This window comes from Rhinatrema bivittatum, chromosome 3 (genome assembly GCF_901001135.1).
Source record: "Rhinatrema bivittatum chromosome 3, aRhiBiv1.1, whole genome shotgun sequence".
Taxonomy (NCBI): domain Eukaryota; kingdom Metazoa; phylum Chordata; class Amphibia; order Gymnophiona; family Rhinatrematidae; genus Rhinatrema; species Rhinatrema bivittatum.
The window spans coordinates 26,394,148-26,416,109 of NC_042617.1; the positions used below are offsets into that span (position 1 = coordinate 26,394,148).

At 45.4% G+C, this 21,962-nt stretch overlaps 1 protein-coding gene across 1 annotated transcript in view; it reads right to left on the reverse strand.

The window, feature by feature from the left end:
• Positions 1-21,962, reverse strand: part of LOC115088476 (ALK tyrosine kinase receptor-like) — an 837,313-nt gene that overhangs the window by 608,240 nt on the left and 207,111 nt on the right. Inside the window, exon 2 of the mRNA XM_029596749.1 lies at positions 13,122-13,235. Coding sequence (XP_029452609.1) covers positions 13,122-13,235 — 114 coding nt within the window. The remainder of the gene's footprint in view (positions 1-13,121; positions 13,236-21,962) is intronic.

A 21,962-nucleotide genomic window follows, 5' to 3' on the forward strand; every position in this document is an offset into this window, starting at 1 on the left:
GAGCATGTGTGTGAGTGAGAGGAAGCATGTGCATGTGAGCATTTGTATGTAAGAGGGAACGTGTGTATATGAGGGACAGAGTGTATATGTACGTATGTGTATGTATAGATATATATCTATGAGAGAAAGTTTATGCATCTCTCTCTCACTAATTCATGACAATCTGAGTGAGTAGAAATCAAAAGTTTCCAGGTATGGAGAATATGAATTATTTTATCCTTATTAGTTTTAATTTTTGGATGCTGTTTGATGTGTCTGCTGTCGTGAAATATTTTATTGGTGTTTGAGAAATGTAAAACAAATTGTTTGAATTTTTAATTATTGGATCTTCCTTTCACCAGCTGTTTTGAAATACTTTTATTGGTATGTTTATACTAGGTCCCCTATATGTTTATCCTAGGTCCCCTATCCCCCATGTACTCATGTTTTTGAGTAGTACTATTTCACAGTTAAATTAGGCCGTTTATTTTATTTATTTTATAAGTTCTTTATTGTTACCTTGTTATTTATTTTATAAGTTCTTTATTGTTACAATGTATCCCGCCCCTGAGGCAACAATTTTAGTCACTTGTAAACTGGTGTGATATGTATTTCATACAGAAACATCGGTATATAAAAATTAAAAATAAATAAATAATGATTAATTTATTCTATTTCTTGATTTTAATGTTTAATGGCTGAGGATTGGTGATTTGTTTTTCCATTGTTGCATTGCATACAGTCTGACTTGTTGCGGTTTTCCTATTCAGTTTTTGCCTGCATGTTTCTATTTATATTTTATGGTTTCTTTTTCCTGTATTTGGTGAGGGTCTGCCTGTGTTCTGCATGTGTGATTCTGAGTATTCTGCTAGCGTGTAGGAATCTATAGCCGCTTGGTTTCTTCTATTTTCCTAATAGGAGGTGTATTGGTGTTTTAGGGCCTGGTGTAGGGTTGATACTATATTACATGCTGGCAGTTAGTGCTGTTTTGGTGTGGGAGGTTTATTATTTTGTAATTGTAATTTACTCATGGCTTTCTGAGGGTCAAACCCACACCTAACACACATTACAGTAGCCGTAATGCCATATGGTTCCAAGTGGGTTTTTTTGTAGGACTTTCTGGTTGGCACTAAAGAAGTGCATGCAAATACTTATGATATATTTTTTTTAGCTCAGAAGACTGTCCTTTGAATATTCTTTTTCATGCACAATCTATTATAAATGCATAATTTTTATGTGGAGAGAGCAGGAGGCGGGGGTGCAAGGGCATAAGATCTGCTTAGGGCACTTAATACTCTTGCACCAGCAATGGGTTCCGGGGAGGGGGTGAAGACCCAGAGGGTCTTTTACTGCCAGGGAAGATACCACAGGTTTACCGAGCTGCAGCATCTGGTTCTGCAGCTTAGTAAATCCCGTTGCATTTTCTATCTCTAGGGAAAATACAGTAGTTTAGCAAAGAATCCCCTTAGACTGTGAGCCCTCTTGGGACAGGGAAATACCTACAGTACTCGAATGCAACTCACCTTGAGCTACCAATGAAAATGACTCTCACAAAACAGACGACAAGGTGATAATATGTGGGACAGAACGTCAAGCTTATTCACATGCCATTTGTGTTTAATCCTTGCTTATGCAGCACTTTCATCCTGATTTTGGATGTGCGCAATGCAACAGAGAAGATTAGGTCATTTCCCAGAAGAAGGGGAAAAAAAAAAAAGCATTTTGAAAATAAGGCAAAAGAAATATAGGGCAGCTTTCTTTCTGGAATGGATGGCAACCTTCCCAGTGAAGAACAGAAGGTCAGAGAATACTTGGTAAAGTGCTTTATTACTTAAACGAGAAACTTTTGGGTGCTTGGGCTGACTGATGGAAGGGCAGGTTTTATTGCTTCTCCTGTAAATAAACATTTATCTCCAGGTTTAAGTAACAGGAATTCTAAGGAACAGCCAGAGCAGCCAGGACTTGACAAACCTTTTCAATTACTGCATGTCACTACAGAACAGATGCATGAGTTATTTGGCCCCTGTGAAACTGGGTAGAGTATACAATAGCAAATATATTCTAATGATGCAGGAAACTCCATTTTACTCAATGACGTTTTAACGGGCTAACACACATTTCATATCTATTTGGTTATAAACTCGACTCACCCAGTTTGAGAAATATTATTAATCAACTTGGCCAAATAAAAGTAATCCATTCTTATATTTTACCCACCCTAGCTCCCCCCCCCCCCGCCCCACCGACATGCCCATCATAGAGGCTCTGCATATCTCAGAAAAACTGCATAAACCCCTTTAGACAGGTATATGGAAGGCCACTCTGACACCCCCCCCCCCCATCCCCCATAGTCTGCACACTCGGAATTCAATAAGGCATCAGCCTGTGACTGGGAATGTTTTGCATAGAATCCCTACACCTGTTATTCTGGGACTCAGGTCAGGTTTTGCAACCAGATGGCTGAATGCTGCCTGAGGCGAGGGTTTCCTGATTAGGGAGGGACTCAAACTGTGAAAAAAATCTCAAGCTGCTTAGCCTGAAAGAGGGAGAAAGAGATGCTGAGGATAGTTTGGACACGCACCACTCTGCCAGAACTTCTGTTCCTGGGAGAAGCCAAGAGGGCTGCTGAGTTCTACGAATGCGCTCTCATTCGTTTCATCGAGTTTTATTTTGTGCGTGCTAAATTTTTTAATGTTCACTAAATCAAATTTGTGAGTGTTAAATCACATGCAGTAAATGGGTTTTAACGTGCACAAAAAGAATTTAGGGCTCACTAAAATGAAATACAGAAAGAATAAATTTTAAAAAAAAGAAAGAAAGAAAACATACATTTTTCGAGGGCACTCCACAATCAGCTGAAGCTGCCATTGTGAAGGCCTCTGCAGCTGCAGGAAGGCAAAACCCTGACTTCTTGAGGCACTTCAGTTTGACATCAAGGCTACTTCAATTTGGCTGTGGCTACTTGGTCAGAAACTGAAGGTGATGCTGCCATCCAATTTCCTGCTCCGGGGAGTGGTAAAGTGTGATTTTTCTCTGATACCCGGTATTTATTGGCTGACTAGGAAAGACACATTGTTTGCTGCAAACAAGCTGATTTATGTTGCTAAAGACAAGCTGTTAATTTTTCTGTTGCTGAGTCCTGCATAAAGCTCCTTCTGTCTGAGCCTGGCCTGCCAGAGTGTTCCTTCCACCATTCCAGTCTCCTACACAGCGTCATTACAATATGCAAAACCCTCATTATAACTCTCGGGATACGCACAGTTGCCTTTATTATCTCACCAGCATCAGGAAATAGGTAAAGGAAAGAAACTGATGAGCATGCTAAAACTGTAATTTGCACACATAGGAAGAGCATGAAGCAAAAAAATGCTTGACCATACTTCCTTTTTCATGTCAAATGCATAATTGTAATTGTGCAACAGTTTCAAATGAACCCAGTAAGTACAAGAATGGAGTGTACACAAAAACATTTAGGGGCAGATTTTAAAAAGTTGCGCGAGCACGTACTTTTGTTCGCGCAGCAGGCGCGAACAAAAGTACGCCTGATTTTAAAAGATACGCGCGTATCTTATAAAATCTGGGGTCGGCGCGCGCAAGGCTGCGCAAAATCGGCAGCCTGCGCGCGCCGAGCCGCGCAACCTGCCTCTGTTCCTTCGCCCTCCCCACACCTTCCCCTCCCTTCCTCTACCTAACCCACCCCCCCCCGGCCCTATCTAACTCCCCCCCCCTTAACTTTGTCGGCAAAGTTACGCCTGCTTCCAGCAGGCGTAACTTTGCGCGCGTCGGCCGGCAGCCCTGCTCCGTCCTCCGGTCCCGGGGGCTGGTCCGGAGGCCTCGACCATGCCCCCGGGCCAGCGCCACGCCCCCGGGCCCACCCCCGAAACGCCGCATCAGTAGGCCCCGCCCCTGACACGCCCCCTTACAAAAGCCCCGGGATTTACACGCGCGCCTGCGGCCTATGCAAAATAGGCGCGCCAGTGTGCGAGGGCCCTGCACGCGTAAATCCGGAAGGATTTACGCGTGCAGGGCCTTTGAAAATCCACCCCATAATCTTGCTCATACCATAGAGCTGTCTATGTGAGTATTTATTTATATGTCATCTCAAAGTGACCATCATATACCTCGGGTTATTCATCGTACTTGAATTTAACACTCCCGATATTAGGCTTGAAGGTTTATAATCATCAGTCACTTATTTGAGATGTATTTATATGATTTTTACTATTTTTGTTGGTATTTTTATGTTAATCGACAGTCGCTTAACTTCGAGGTGCTGTATTATCCGCAACCTTCCTCGTGCTATTAAATTTCTTTTCTTCTCTTCTCCATGCGCGTCAAAAAGCTCTAGTGTCCTGTGCCGACACTGCAGCGTTTCGGAAATAAATTCCTTCATCAGGGTGTGACACCTTGAGCCTACTTAGAGTCAAGTAAGAGAAGGCCACAACCATTCTGGGCATCTCATGAAAAAATCATGATGCAGTCTCTAACAAAGACAGTCTTGCAACATAACCAGGACACTCAAGGTGTCAAAACAAAAAAAAGGCAGAGTTTAGGGGGTGGGGAGGAGAGTGGAAGAAGGAGGGTGTTTAGATGGGGGGTAGGGAAGTTCCCTCCCAGTCGGCTCCTTAATTGGAGCCGACTGGGAGGGAACTGGGAACGACCCGAATGCATCGCCGCACGGAGGTTATATAATTTCTCCCCAGTTTGTGCGCAGATTATAAAATCCAGCGTGCATGTACGCATGGCCCTCGGATTTCATAACATGCGCACATTTTATAAGATCAACCCACCATGTGTGTGCGCCGGGAAGCGCATGTGCACTTTATAAAATCTACCCCTAAGTGTTTTTGCTCATTTTTAATTGAACCAGTGTGGTGAGTTAAGTGGGGACAAGCATTTATTCACTTCTCATCCTTACTTGAGCTGACACCAAGTTTCCTCCACCCAGCTCCAGATGCTGGGCAACTTTCAAACTTTTCACAGATGTCAAGTCTGCGGGTAATTTTTACCTGAAAACTTGACATCAAATTTCAAAAGGGAACACTTTCCCTTTGAAAATTGGGTTGCAAAAAATACACGCCCAGACAGCCCTAGATCTGCTATTTGTGTGGGTAGTTTTTCCAGGGAATTATGCATGTACACGTAGGCGCATAAGTGTTAACCCCTCCCTGGTGAACTGATGATTTCAAGTATGCACAGAACACGCACACACTTTATAAAATACCTGCCTCTGCGTACATATTGTGGTTACTACATGTACATGTTATATTTTTTTTAATGCACCTAGAATGCACATGCATATATATTTATAAAACGGGAAGAGAAAGTATGAGTTTTCTTGCTTTGAAAATGTTTGCGCATACTGAAACATGCAAGGGTACTTTCGGAGCAGAACTATCATTTGCACCCGCTGCATGGCATAATAAAACACTGGTATAAATCTCTGTACATCCACTTAACACACACAAATGCTGGACTGCAAATAGGTTAGAAAGTCAGGCTCAGAGTGGGTGGGCAATTCTTCAAGAGCCCATTTCTGCATTCAGTCAATGGTGAGATCCAGTTGGCAGTACCTAACAGTAAAATACACCTGGATCTTGTCGTTGGTGCAATGGCTTACAAGCCAAACAGTGTGTGTTGTCTTAAATATGCATATTTCATTTTATGAAAGTGATAGTCTACTTTTCAACTGCTTCCGTCAACAAGATAATGGCCCTTGTCTTCATAATAGATTTCCAGGGGATCATCTAACTTGCAGGATAGGAAATTTTCTGGTGGAACAAAAAGCTCGGAAATTTCAGCGAAGCCTGAAGCACCTGCTATAATTATGCAACAGTGGTCACAATGGAATGTTAATAATAGCCCATACGTCCCCAGGTGTATTGTAAAAGATTCTTTCTATATCAGACATGATCAATAAAACCCTCCATGTGCTCTGTAGATCTTCCATGTCATAAGATAGCAGAATTGTTTACCTGTTACAGGTGTTCTCCAAGGACAGCAGGGTGCTAGTCATACCACATGGGTGACATCATCAGATGGAGCCCCAACATGGAAAACTTATGTCAAAGTTTCTAGAACTTTGACTTGCCACACTGAGCATGCTCAGCATGCCCTATACCATGCATCCATGCAGGGTCCCTCTTCAGTCTTATAATATAGAATTAGACATAAATCAAAAAACAGGAGAAACCCAATTCCATGGGGTGGTAGGCAGGTTTCTTGAGGACTAACATCCTGCTCTCTTCGGAGAACTCCTGTTACAGGTAAGCAACTCTGCTTTCTCTGAGGACAAGCAGGATGATAGTTCTCACACATGGGTGAACCCCTAGCTACTGGCTGTCCCCCAACATAAAATGGGACCAACAAACACCCAACTAGGTGCCAACGGGCAAAACATCGATGTTGTTGGTAGCAAGCGGTGGAGACAGCCTAAACCAAAACAACAGGCCCTAGGCAGGAGAGAGTTGGGTTCTACACCTCAAACAGATTCCAAAGGACAGATCAGCCAAACCTACTATCACGTCAGCCATCCCAATGCAAGCAATAGTGAAATGTGAATCTGTGGAAAGAACTCCACATTGTAGCTTTGCAGATCTCCTCCACAGGAACTGCTTGCAAGTGGGCCACTACACTGCTATAGCTTGAACAGAATAAGCCTTGACATGACCCCCAAGATGCAGTCCATTGTGGGCATAACAGAAGGAGATGCAATCTGCTAGCCAATTCGATAGTGTCTGTTTTGCAATTGCAATACCCAACCTATTTCTATCAAAAGAAACAAGAATTTGGGTGGAATGGCTATGAGCTTCTATGTACTCCAGATAGAAGGCTAAGACTTACTTACAGTCCAAACTGTGCAGAATGGAGCCTGGGAAAGAATGTTGGCAGGCCTATGGACTGGTTAAGATGGAAGTCCATCACCACCTTAGGGAGGAACTTAGGGTGCGAACGCAAGACCACCATCATGATAAAATTTAGTGTTAGGTGGTTAAGTCATTAAAGCCTGGAGCTTGCTGACCTTGCGTGCTGAGGTGACTGCCATCAAAAATATGACCTTCCAGGTCAGATACTTCAGGTCACAGGTGCGCAGCGGCTCATAAGGAGATTTCAACAGCTGAACTAACACTACATTTAGGTTGTAAGACACAGAGGAAGGCCTTAGGGGAGACTTCAATTGAAGCAGGCCCCACATGAAACATACAATCACTCCTTTCTTGGCCAATAAGGAGCTATGAGGGTCATAGTCCCCTTGTCCTCGCAAGGCTCCAAGAGAGTCTTTGCTTCTAAGGGAATCGGAGGATACGTATACAGAAGACTTTTGCCCCAATGCTGGGCGAGGGCATCTGAGGCTGGTTTTCTATCTGTCCTGTACAGGAAGCAGTACCAAAGTACCTTTCTGTTGCAAAGGGATGTGATGAGATCCACGTCTGGTCTCCCCCAGAAGCAGAAAATCCGATCCGCAACCCCTTGGTCCACAGATCACTTGTGGGGTCTGAAGGCACGACTCAGTCTGTCCGCTAACATGTTCTCTGCTCCAGCCCTGAGACCATCCCAGATCTGGACTGCTTCCTGACACAGGTGGTATGACCCCGTACCTCCCTGCTTCTTGACATACCACAACGCCACTTGGCTGTCGGTTTGTATCAGGACAACTTTGTTGGACAGCTGATCTCTGAAAGCCCATAGCACGTATATGATCATCCGGAGCACAAAGAAATTGATTTGGCAACAGCGTTCCTAGGCAGGCCAGAGACCCTGGGTGCTAAGCCCATCTACATGAGCTCCTCAGCCCAGGGTGGATGCATCCGTGGTTAGGACAATTTGGATAGGAGAACCTTGGAAAGAAAATCCCCTGTTCCAGATTGAAAGTACCTACCACCAGAACAAGGAGTCCTGGAGAGGCAAGATGACTCGGATGCAGTCCTGAAGGTTCTGCATGGCCTGGTGCCACTGCGACCTCGGGGACTATTGGGCTTTGCGCATGTACAATGTACAATCGTGCCAAGGGAGTGACATAAACGGTTACGGACATATAGCCCAACAACTTCAACATGTGCTAGGCTGACACCTACTGATTCTGCTGAATCTCTGCCATGATGGTCATCATGGTGATTGCCCTTTAATGAGGCAGGAAGGCCTTGGCCTGAACTGTGTGGAAGTGACATGCTGAGATGGGACTTTGGGTAGTTGATGATGAACTCTAGCGACTCCAACATCCGGATGGTTAACTCCATGCACATGACAGCCCCTGCCTGAGAGGTTCTCTTGACCAGCCAATCATTCAGATAAGGGGAAAACATGCATTCCCAGCCTGCAGAAGTGTGTTGCCACCACGGCCAGGCATTTTGTAAAGACATGTGGGGCTGATGCAAGCCCAAACAGAAACATTCGATACTGGAAGTGCTGTTTTCCCACCACAAATTGGAGATACTTCTGGTGACTTGGGAAGAGGGTGTACGCATCCTTCAGATCGAGGGAGCATAGCCAGTTCCCTTTTCGCAAAGGGGCGATCAAGGTGCTCAGGGAAACCATCTTGAACTTTGCCTTTTTGATAAATCTATTCAAGGCCTTTAGGTCTAGGATGGGACCTCCTGTTGTTTTTGGAATCAGGAAGCACCTGGAGTAAAATCCCCACCCAATTTGCACTACCGGACCCCAAAATGGGCTAGAAGGGCAATTTGTCAGGGCACACAATAAGTTCAGTCGGTACCCTTTATGGATGATGAAAAGAATTCACTGGTCTGAGGTAATACTGGGCCACTGATTCACAAAGAATCTCAGCTTGCCCCGGACCGGCAGATCTATCACCCCCAGTACGGGTAACTAGACTACGCTCCCTACAACCAGTCAAAACCCCATCTCTGGATTTGACTGAGATGCCAGCTGGGCCTTGGGAGCTCCCTGCTGCCTGGGACAGCTGCATGAGCTCTGAACCTACTAATGGGAACTAGGGGATGGAAGATAGTACTTCTTCTGGTGAAAGAAAGACTTCTTCTGCCCTGATCTCGCCAACTTCCTAGCAGAGGAGGATGGGTCCAGAGTGCTGGCGGAGAATTGTTGGAAGGTTTTATGGTGGTCCCGGAGCTGGGCCACTGCATCCTTCACCCTATCTCTGAAGAGATTCCCCCAGCACACAGCACGTCAGCGAGTCTTTCCTGTACCGCTGGTCGGATATCTGAGGCCTGCAGCCATGCCATTATGCAGGTGCTGATTCCTGCTGCAGAGAACTTTGATGTTATTTCAAAAAACATTGAGGACCTCACGTTCTGCACTCCAGGCCCTTATGCACCAGCAACATGAGGGTGTCCTGCTGCTGCTGAGGCAACTGCTCAGCCATCTCCTGCACCTGCTTCTAGATGTCCCACAAGTACTGGCTCATGTAGAGTGTTAGCAACTGAAAAGGGATGGCCTCTGCCATCACCCAAACAAAACTTGCAAAGGTTAGGTCTTCGGGTGGAGAACTTTTTCACTCCTCTGGAGGAATCTGGTTTGAGGGGAGACCATCAGAGCCATTGGTGGAGAAATCCATTGTGTCATCCCCCCCAGCGATCATAGGGTCATCAACAGGGGATGGGGCCATGGGTGCTTGACCTTCGTCCAGTGGTGCAGGCACAAACGGGGCTAGATGGGAGGCTTGGCACCTAGGCTGGATAGGCAGAGCTTCCTCCTCCTCCGAGAAGCTGGCCATGACCACCAAATTGGTAGGGGGAGGCTGCAGTATCCTGATGGGCACTGACGCCAACCCAGGAACTGACACCAGCTGAATTGGTAATGCGCTGATGAGCGCATTGAGAGACTCCAACAGCAGCTCCAAGACGGACGGTACCGGCTTCGGTGTCGCAGGACCAATATCCTGCATTGCCTGCTTGACTTCCAGCTATACTTGCCTCTCGAGCTCCTCCTCAAACATTGCCAATGCCAAAACCGACTGGGAGGAAGGAGGTGTGACCAGATTCTGTTTAGAACTAAGAGGAGGATCAGTGGTTGGCACCTGGACCAATGGAGACCATTGTGGATTCCCGGCACCAATGGAGGACTGGTACTCCTCGCTACGGGGTCATCACAGCTTGAGCTGGTGCATTCCCTTGCATCAACTGAGATCGATTCTGATGCTTCTTTGGTTTCCCTCAATGCTCAACATAGTCTTTCCCCGGTGCTGAGGCCAATGACGAGGACCCCGACAAACTCGGCCTGTAGGAGTCCAACGATGGCCAGTCTCCGGTGCCCCTATCAGCTGATGGAATTGACGGTCCCACTGATGTCAATGTCTCAGTGTCCATCAGTGCGGTTCCATGGTCCTTTGATGCCAATGCTGATGGCTCGGACTTCTTCGACCCGAAAAGATACTCCATCTTGTCGAGTCAAAGGAGACATCCTTTCAGGGTCATCTGGGTGCTTTTGCAGCAACCTGATGTCATGTGATGCCCCCAAGCAGAGGACATATTCATCACAAGGATCAGTGATGGACATGGCCCTCAGGCACCAAGGGCATCGCTTAAACCTGGACTCTGCCATGATGGAACAAAATAAATGGGAAGCAAGATCAAAATCAATGGCGATAGGCTCAAAAGCTGGCAGGCACTGAAGCAACGCCGTTGCGGGGAATCGACTACAAAAGGAAATTTACCAATAAACATTGAAAACCCTTAACTAGGAACGCTACAGGAAAAACCAAGAGGGACCCGGTGTGGAAAGCAGGCAAATACTGCGAAAAACCACATTACAGCAAAAAAGGGAAAACTGTGGGAATTTTCCAGAAAATGGCCAAAAAATAGTGAGGTTCACAAACTACGATGCTGCAGTTCCATGGAAGAAGAGAGACTGAAGAGGGTCTCCACGTGGATGCCTGGTATAGGGCAAGCCGGGCATGCTCAGTGTGGCAAGTCAAAGTTTCTAGAAACTTTGACATAAGTTTTCCAGGTTGGGGCTCCATCTGCTGATGTCACCCATGTGCGAGGACTAACATGCAGCTTGTCCTCAGAGAAGAGGCATACAATCTAATAAGCTCCCTCTAAAATCACATGGTCCTTAAAATTGCACAAATATAGTATAATGGCACACTCGGGGGGGGGGGGGGGGGGGGGGGCCTGATTCACATTTTTATTCCCATACACGCAGAATGAGATCAGAGACTTGAATGAGTCAGGACTTCAGCCTGCTTCCCAGGGCTGCTCATTCATTGCTGCCCTAGGTGTTACTGCCCTAAATACACACGTACTGAAGCGTCACCAGCACCGAAAAGCTTCATCTCTTCATATCCTAGAAAGAAAGATAGCAAATTGGGGGAGGAAAAAAAAAATCTTCTCTTATCATTGACTAGACTGAGACAAAATCTGCTTGTATGTCGTCAAGGAAGTATCCAGGGTCTCGTTCATTCTTATTGAACTGCCGAGATGCATCACCCAGCTTCCTGTGGGCACAGACAAATCACTTCATATTGCACGTTGGTGTGTGCTTGCCGTTTCATTTATTGTCCCTATATCCTTAAACTCTCAATAACTGCAGCTTGAAAGTAAAGCGTGTCAAATTTCTGTACATGAAAACCTCACGCCACTTTAGATCCCCTTCTCTGCCTAGTTTTATTTCCTATCATGTGGCTTAAAATATTCATTCCTCAAACCAGAAGAAAAAAAAGTGTAAGAGACGATGCTACCCCTATGCTCTTAGCCAGTAAAGCTCAAGAAACAAGGTGGAGGGATGCCAGCTCACCCCAGGTCGACTGAACAAGCTGACCCGGTCCTGGTTTTGCCTCATTGCATGCATGGAGTTGTATTTCTGCTTGCCCCATTGATCCCCTTTAACACTTGGGTTATGTTTGTTTAAACAGATCAGTGGGAAGCCTTCGACAGCAGTTCCCCCCACCACCCCGCCAACGATTTGAAATAGGTCCTTTGCATAGGTCCCCCTGCGTGCAAGGGGAGCAAAACCAGGACTGGATCAACCTGTTCGGTCGACCTGGGGTGATTTGGCAACCCTAGAGACGACACATGCACAGTCACGCACTCCACTGAAACTGATTGCGCTATAAACTACGCATGGCAAAGCAGGGCTTCTTAAACGTGATAAGACTCCTCTGCAGAGTCGACTGACCTTATTTAAAAGGCTTTTTCCCATTCTGCACCAAAAATGTTTACTGAGTTGTCATTTAAGGATACTCTCTCCCCTTAAAATATTGCTATAGAATTTCAGGATGTAGGTCAAATTTTATATTTTCCAGCACTGATAAGAAACTGCGATACCCATCAAGATTTTGGCTTTTTTTTTTTTTTTTTTAATACAAAATCAGAGCTTCTTTCAGTAAGATCCCCCGCATACTCACACACTTAGAAATACCACATTTTTTACTATGTTAATCATGATTTATTGTATTTTAACCCAGTTACCACAATGGGCTCTTGCATAGTAAATAATGTGCTAAGTGCCTAACCCAGTTGTTCTCTTCTACGCTGCTCCAGCTAAGCTAAGGATATAGCGACCATGTCTTGTGTCCTCAGGTTCTCAGATAAGCCAACTGTCAATCGTACAAGCTTGGCTGCTTGCAGGATGTTTCTTCCTACCCCTGCCGGTTTTATCTTCCCTCTGACCTGCTGAGTAGATGAGCTTAGAGAGTCCGATATTTAAACCAATCTCCCCAGCCATGTTCTATCCAGTCTTTCGGCCTGGTTCTCCCCGCTGCCCTCTATATCCCTCCCCAGAGGCTCTGCTGCGAGACTATTTCAGATACTCCCCCCCCCCCCCCCACCATTTCCTCTGAGCCTCCCTCCAGGTTGCTGGCATCAACACCCAGCCCCCTCTCCCTTCTTTCCCGCTGCAGGTGCATTTGGAGAGCCGCGATCCGAGCGTGCCAGTGATGCACTTAGTCCCTCGTCTGACTCCCGCGCCAAAGTGACCAGGGGTTTTGTGGTCCACCTGACCTTAAATTCTCTCATTTGCATAAACAGGAATGTTTCCCCCAAAATAATAGCACCCGTTCATCATTTATCGCTATCCGATCTTAATGATGGCTCCTGCCCTCAGCGCGTGTCTAACCAAGATAATCCTGTATCCCAGTTCGGTTAAACTGCAGTGAAGAGATAAACTTTTTTTTTTTTTTTTGTAATGCCTTTATGGATGCTTGGAATAAAATGAAGATCACTGACCTCCATGCCACCCTCTGGGACCAAGGAATGACGAGGACTCTCTCATTATCCATGTCATGTTCCAGGCGGAGAAAGCAGGAGAGGAAGCGGCGGAGGATTCGGGGACACTTAAACCTGCAAATGGACAAAAGAGAATAATGCATGACGTTTGGAACCGCTCTGTTAGTCTGGGCTATTTTTTGTTAATGCAAATAAATACTTATCCCACCACCGTAATCCTCCTCCTAACAGGGTGCAAGAATGCGCCACGCAGAATGAAAGGCACTCGCTATGCATTCCCGCGTATATTCTAAGTTTAATTTTTCTAAAGCGCTGTAAATCTTAATTGTTCCATTTAATTTTCTTCAACATGGTGCATCCTTTGTCATTTCACTTTATTGCTTAAAGATCCTACGTACGGAGGTACACTAACTTAGCAAGCCTGTAATTAAAATAAAAGTCAAATTGTAATTGTGTTATCTGGGGATGAGTGTAATCCTTTGGGCTGTTTCACTTTCTTCCTCGCTACCTGGCTACATTACGGTCCTTCAGCTTGTGCCCCTAAATCTCAAACAGGCCGATATACAGTAAAAATCACGGGCAATTCAGTAAATAAAATTAGGGCCCGCGGTAAAAAGAGGCGCTGGGGATACTAGCGCGTCCCTAGCACCTCTTTTTTGACAGGAGCGGCGGCTGTCAGCGAGTTTGACAGCCGACGCTCAATTTTGCCGGCGTCGGTTCTCAAACCCGCTGACAGCCATGGGTTCGGAAACCGGACGCTGGCAAAACTGAGCGTCCGGTTTTCAACCCGGAGCTGCGGGTCAATTTAAATTTTTTTTTTTAAATTTTTAATTATTTTTAACTTTTGGAATCTCCAACTTAATATCGCCATGATATTAAGTCAGAGGGTGCACAGAAAGCAGTTTTTACTGCTTTTCTGTGCACTTTCCCAGTGCCGAGAGAAATTAACGCCTACCTTTTGATAAGAGCTAATTTCTGAAAGTAAAATGTGTAGCTTGGCTGCACATTTTACTTACTGAATCGCATGGGAATAACTAATAGGGCCATCAACATGCATTTGCATGTTGCGGGCGCTATTAGTTTCGGGGGGGGGGGGGGGTTGGATGCGCTATTACCCCTTACTGAATAAGGGGTAATAATAGCGCATCGAAAATGCGCATCCAAACGCGGGTTAACAGTGCGCTTTGCCGGAGCGCACTGTACTGTATCGGCCTGAAAGTGCTTCACTGCCCCTTCCAGCCCTGCTTTTCTGCAACTCCACAGCACTGCTTCCTCTCTTCCAACAAAATATTTTTCTCACTTAACTGTAGTATCACTTACAGACCGTGGGTGCAGATGCAGGCACTGTGTCTGTTTTTACAATTAAGGTGAAAGAAAGCTTTGAAAATCTTTTCCCAGCCAATAAAAAAAAATCCATCATGATTCATAAGCCCTGATAATGGATATATTCTTTTTTTTTTTTTCTCTAAATAGATACTCCCTGTGCTTGACAGGAGATTAAAGGATTGATGGCTTGTGGAACTAGAATTCTGTCCTTTATAATTCCTCAGTGAATCATAGACCAGATCTGGAGATAGTGCCTTATTTGACCTAGCAGCGCCCTTCTGCTTCCTTGTTTATCCAACTCAGGTGGAACCAGAGGCAGGATCTGGTGCCATGAGCTGTGGATTCTTCCCCTATCTTCTATCCTCCTGCCCCTCCCCCTCCCCCAGAATACCTAGACTGGTCATTATGGTGACGGCCCTGAGCTGGGGACTGTGCTCCAGGGTTAGTCCTGGAGCCCTGCAACCAAAGGTCCTGTAAAAACACAGGGAGACTGTGGAGATTCCCTCTGCAGCATCCCCCGCCTCGGCTGAGCCAGGGAGTGGAAGACCCGACTCAGAGATCAAACTGGGGGGACTTCCCACCTGGCAGTGTGCAACATTTACCACCTGAGCCACTGGGCTGGCCCAGGAGAGTGCCCCTGTAATAAGAAAAGACCGTTAATCCTAGTGTGGTTGTTTACTGCTACTACTACCACTTCTCATCATTTCTATAGCGCTACACGACATACGCAGCGCTGTACAAACATCCAAAAAGACAGTCCCTGCTCTATAGAGCTTAGAATCTAATAGGACAAACATACCCTGTGAGTAGTTGCGTATGTTTGTTTATGTATGGATTTCTGAACACTGACATTAGGTTAGAGACTGCCAAACACTCTTCATTTAAAAATAATTATTCTACTGCCTTCCAAACTAAGGGCCTGTTTTACTTAAGCGCTTTCCCCATAGACACAGAATGGGGGAAAGGCCCCAGTAAATCAGGCCCTAAGTTTCAATAACAGATAACAATTCATTACGGGTTTATATTTATGAAGTGCCATCCATGTACACAGTGCTGTACAACTTGAACATCAACAAGACACAAACACTGTAAAAAAAAAAATAAATAAAATAAAATAATAAGATAGGCAAGATGACCAAAACCACCTTAAAAAAAACCGACTGCCATTGACAGCTGTACAGACTGGAGTGACTTGACAAATAAGGAGCCCTGCCGCAGTGATAACACCAGAAACCCGCTCGCCTCTCTTGCTTTTCTACATTCAGACCTGAGGGGCAGCCTTGCCTTTCAACGCTGGAAACTCGAGCCAGACTGGTCCTTGTTTTCCTCCAAAACAACAGCCTCGTAGATTTAGAATGAAGCAACCACCTTGACTAACCTGCACGGTTTGCAATGTGCGTGGGCATTTCTAGACCGATCACAGTGCCCCTGGCTTTCAAAGGGAAAAATCAATGGCGTCGTTCCCCCTTTGGAAGCCAGCCGCGGGGAAATGCTCATGCAGGCCCGGCAACTTTCATGCTGGCACGGGGGAGAACGCACACGCGGGTATGCCGGCTCGCACCAAAGGACGCGGCCATTTTATAAACATACGCACGTATGTGTGCTCATAGCATAAACAGGCTGAACGCGCGTATACGTGCGCACAGATTTATGTGGACGAGTGCATGCGTGCGCAAATGCCGCCTCTACCGCACAAGTGCGGGGATTTCATAAGGGGCCGACGCCGTAGGGAGTTTTCCCAGTTCGTTCCCAGTTCAGGCATAGGACTTCCCAACACCCCTAGTTTAATAATCTCCCTTCCCCTCCTTAAGCCCCAACCCTTCAAACCCCGCTGAGTAGCCTAGATTTTATTTTATTGCTTACACGCCATCCATAGCAGAGGTAAAGTGACCTAGCAGGGGGACCCAGCATGCGTTTGTGTGCGTAAATACTTACACGCACATCCCACGTTAACGTCCTGGCACGCCCATGTCCCGTCCCGTCCCCCTCCCCCTTTTTCGAGCTCTCTCACTTGTGCGCACACCGGGAGATGTGCGCCTACACAGGCGGCTTTCATAATCCGCCGGGCGCGCGCCAGCCAAAGATACTCGCGAATCTCTGAGCTTTCAAAGTTCACCTTTCAAAGCACTCTCAGGCACTGTGGTTGCTATTTATGCACAGGGAGCCGAGCGGGAGAAAATAAAATAATTCATGCAGATTTCAAAAGCGAGTACGCGTGCATTATTTTATGCCCTAAATCAGAACACACCGACAGGAAGCCCAGGTATACTCCTAGCCAGGGCAGGGGAGGGATATTTCAGATAGGCCAATTTACCTGAGCAAATCACTATTTACTCCGAGTAAATGGCTTTTAAAATAGTTAACGTTGATCGCTTTAGCTGAGATCAATTAAACTGCCTGCCAGCAATCTAGGCCCACCTACATTAAACCCCAGGCCGCTGTGTCAACCCACGATCAGCTCCACCTCAGTCAGTGGAGGGGCAGCCACTTGCCAAGACTGAACATGGCAAACCTATGGAATCACCACCAGTCAGAAGTGCTTTCTAATGATTCCTCTCACATGTAAAAAGACAAAGCAAAGAGAACAAGTTGTCTATTTTGTTATTTATTTACAGTTACCTAGCAATTGTTACTAAGACATTTAAATGACTAGAGCTCCTGTACACTTTTGCAGGTGTTAACATAGGTTAAAAGCACCGAGGATAGCTTTCAAACAATTCTGCACGTATATGGGCACATGGAGATCTGCGCAGATTATAAAATATGCATATTTGCAACCACGCCAAGCAGACGTACGTTTCAGCAAGGGCAAATATTTAGCAGTGCAATGAAAGCACATTCTTCCTCTATTTTATAAACATACACGTAAATATTTTACACCCCAAAAAAAAACAAAAACTTGTGTGTGTAAAAGCCTGATTAATATGCAGAGGCAGATACAATTTAAGATATGCGCGTGCACTTGAAGTCACCAGTTTGTCAATACCTCCACCGGCTCCCCCAATCCGTCTCTGCTACATAGAGACGATTCTATTACTTCACCGTGAATCCCCCCGCCCCGTTCACCAAGACCTCCCACCCAAAAAAAAGCAGACAACAAACCAATCCGCTCTCAATGATACTAATTAGCAGGTGTAAAATTTCACAAATGTCGCCTCATGTATTCGCGTAAATTATAAATTAGCAACTTGCTCGCGTGCCTCTTGGCCCCTCGCCGGACACCCTTAAGCCGCCCCTTTTCTGTGCACACGAAACTGAAAATGTGCACTCCCTTTTAATGTTCATATAATGGCGTACACGCGAAGGCATGTGACGTGCATACGCGCTCATTTTCCACACGTCACCCCTTTGAAAATCCCCTCAGCTGTTAGCCCACGCAATCTAAGATGTATGCATTATCAGCATTTTTAACATGTGTAACTTAGCTTGGGGGAGGGGTATTTTTTTCTAGCATAAAAATTATGCTAATGAGGTAATCAGACTGTGGCGAGCCACCCATTCCTGGCTAGTGCTTAGGGGTGGCTTCTTGACGTACTGAGCCACCTGTGGGTGGACAGCCACCTGGCAGTCACGCTTCTCTCCACTTTACTTCACCCCCCCCCCCCCCCCCCCCCCCCCCAGAAATGGGTAAAAAACCTATTTCTCCCTGCCCTGGTTCTGCCTGACGAGCCCTCTATGGTCTTCTCTGTCCTGTTCTCCGGTGCGCAGGGTTCTCGTTTACAAGCGGTGCCTACAACCTCAGTACCAGCGGCTGCAGGCCAGGGCCTCAGGCCTGCCCACTAGGGTTAGCTCCCCAGTCCCGGTGCCTGTCTTTACAATACAGCTCTCCCCCTCAAAGACCTGGGCGGGAAGGTAATTCCTCTTAACGATGACCCTTTCGCTCTTTCAGTCCCTAAACTCCATTGCTCCTCCGCTCAGCTACCAATTATGCAGCCATTCTCAGTTTCAAAAAGTCCAAGCAGGAGAGGTTTTGCATAAATAACTTTTATTCTTCAAGTTCACAGGCACAGATCGCTACTGAAAAATATCACAGTCTTGTCCTCCAGGTAGTAATATGTTTTCCCATTAAGCAAGTAATCTTGGCTCCATTTCTTGATTTTTTTTTAACAAAGCAGTTGCAACCTTTCCACGTAAGCTAGCGGACTTCACTTAATTAAGCTCAGCCTAGCTCCCTGGGTTGGTGATAGCTATTTCTTCAGCTGAGGCACACACCAAGTGGCTCCTCGGTTAACAGGGCAATCTTTTTTCCTCCTCTGCAGCCGCTTTTCACATAATACCTGCTCTGTAGCCAGCATGTGCTAGCTGATTAGCCAGAGCTGTCTTTTTTGTAAGATTTAAACCTCTCACTCGTTAATTAAGGAACACTCTATGCCCGTATAGTTCCCGCCACTCTTGACTGGAGCAAGTTTCCTCTCTGTGAGGTTGCAAGGCAGAGCTTGCTCGTAGACGCTTTCGGCCCTCTGCTCCGGCCCTCTTTGGGAAGTGCAACAGCCCTTCGTTACAGGTACTTTCCCCCCCAGCCACACTTCCAGGCCGTTGTCCTAGCTCTTAGGAGAAATAACAGTTCTTGACTAAAGACATTTTCTTTTTTCACTGCTGCAGTTCCAAGCATTCCTTCCAGCTCTTGGAAAAACCACCCCCCAAAAAACAGTTCTTGCTGTCTTCGTGCAGCTACGTGTTCTCCAGCTCCAAAACAAAACCAACAAGCTACAAGAAGAGGGAGCAGTGTTATTAGCTCCTGTCTTATTTACCAAACTTCTCTGGCTTCTCACCCAGGGACTTTCTGAAAATATATTCTTCCATTTCAAAACTAGCAGTGCAGCCCCACATAGATAAATTCTCTTAGCTTAAGGTTGCAGCTCTCTGGCGAATGTTATCCCTGGTCCTCCTTCTGGTTCTTCCTCTTCATCCACCCCCCCCCTCCTCCCTGCTGAGGAGGGTTCCCAGCCACCTCCTGCACTTCTGGAGGGCCCCTCCCTTTATACAGGGGTTGCCTATTCTCAAGGCAGGAGCCTCCGCCCCCTTTCCTTCCCTGCCCCCAGCACTTCCAGGGGCTGATTACTAAGGCTTCTGGGGGATGTAGTTCCCCCCCACCAAAAAGAAAAAAACCAAAACCCCAAAAGCTTTTCATCTATTACTCCCCGTGCAGTGATTCACAACTGGGTAAATTGCCACACAGATTCAAAACAATGCAAAACATGTCATTATCTATAAGCACAGTGAAAAAGTGTATCGATATAAACTTCTTCACAGATGCATTAATGCAAAATTGGTAATTGCACCTCGGGGAACTGTAGTTACATTTTTTGGGATACCATCACAAATAGTATGTGTTTTATTTTGCATTTACATTAGCGTGTGCCTCATTTGCATTTCATTAACACTGGATACTATCACACATGTAAAATATTGTGTTTATGTGCATTATTGACCAAGCTTAACACTCTTTAGTACATTTGCCCCTTAGTTTAAAAGGACAGAATAACAAGTCATGGTCTGATATACAAGCACAAGCCATAGTAGGAAAACCAATAGAAGAAGGAGGAAACAGGTTTGACAACTTAGGAGAGACTGAGAGAAGGAGTTGAAGCTGAAGGGGGTGTTTTAATAAAGGCAGAGTAGGAAAAATGTGTATGGAGAGTAGCATTTGGTTCCCCGGGACAGAGGACGGTAGCTGGAAGGCAGGGAAGAGAGACTTGGAACACTGGGGAGAAGGAGTAGAAAGAAAATGTTTAGAAAGTGAGTAGCGAAATCAAGAAGTAATAAAAGAGAGAAGAGAAAGAAGGTAGGAGGAGTAGAACTGGCAAAACTGGAGCCATCTCATGAAGATCAATAAAATGGAATAAACTTTGAAGAGTGGCCGCACAGATGTGAAAAGCAACCAGCAAAATATGGCAGACATTCAGCAAAGAAATTATGAAGATATTGGCCAACACAAAACCATGAAAGCAGTGATAAGAGAGAATGCTGAACACAGAAAAGGTTCAGAAAATTAAGGTGGTGAGATCTGACAGTGAGAGTCTGGAAAGATAGAAAATGAATGAAAATCATGCCCAGGTGTCTAACAGAGGAAAGACAAGAGAAAATAGAAAAAGGAAAACAAGGCAAAGAGGAATGAAGCAAGCAGAGGAACTCAGCCTTGTCTAAATTCAGTTTGAAATAATGAGTAGAAATCTTAGTAGAAATGAGAGAGGCAAGATGATATCCGAGAGGTGATGGAGGGGGAGATGGAAGGGCAAGATGGAAGCAGTTGAATGTCATTGGCATAACATGGAAATGAGAATCTGGAAAGTGGGCTAAGGCAACGAAGGAAATAGATGGAGAGCAAGAAAAGAAGAGAAGCCCAGACTGAACTTGCAGGACATCGATCAAAATGGGATAAGAAGAAATAGTATTACTGCAGGAAATTTGAAAGTACAAGGAAAAGAATCAATGGAACCAAGGGAAAGGCAATGCAGTCTAAGAGAGGCGAGAAGCCCAGCAAAGAAGGAGTGGCTGACCATGTCAGAAGCCACAGATAGGTTTGAAAGCAGAAGTATGACATCTACTTCAAAGTGAGCAAGTCAAAAATGATGCAAACTCGGAGTAAAAGTTCTCATCGCCTCACCGACGACATCAACGCCAGAGGGGCAGGAAGAAATGGCGGCGGCCTTAGAAATTAGGCACCAACGCCGTCAAGAAGCGCCGGTAAGCGTTATTTTACCTTCTCTTGCGGACCAAGGGCAAAAAATTACTTTGGAGAACGTATGGACTGTGTTATTAGAGTTGAAGACCTCAATAGTGAGTATGTCTAGTATTATTTCAGCTACACAGATTCAAGTAAAAAGACTGGACCCAGTAGTGACACAACTTACTGAAAAGATTGAAAATTTACAAGAACAAATTACTCAAATAAAGGAAGTACAGGCCGGACTGATAAAATCTGAAAAGAGTAATATAAGAAAAGCAGAGAATATAGAGAATTAAGCTAGATATAGAAACCTGAGAATATTGAATTTTCCCCGTGTAAAGTTGATCTCTCCTATGGAACAAGTTAAAAAGTTTCTACAAGAAAATTTGCAAATTTCTTCAGATGCTATACCTTCTATAGAGAAGATTTTTTACATTAAAACTGGGGAGAAGCCAGGGAAAGGACAAGAGAATATAGAGATTCAATCGCAAGATTTGGAAAACCCAACAGGGTTTCTGGAACAGTCTATGGAAGAACAGATAGAATTTCGGGGAACTCTCTGTGTAAGATTTGTTTTTTCCTCGGCCAGAGACACTATTTTGAGGTTATTTCTCCGAAACAGAGATAAACTTTATCTTGGTGAAAAAGTATGGATTTACCCGGATATCACAAGAGATACGCAAATCCGCAGAAAGCAATTTCTTCAGATGGCTCAGGAAGTTAAAAACCTGAGTGCATATATGGTGATTCGTTACCCTAGTAAATGTGTGTTAAAAATAAATACTCAAAGATATGTGTACTTTGACCTGCAAGATTTACGTAATTTTCTTGATTCACGTATTTCC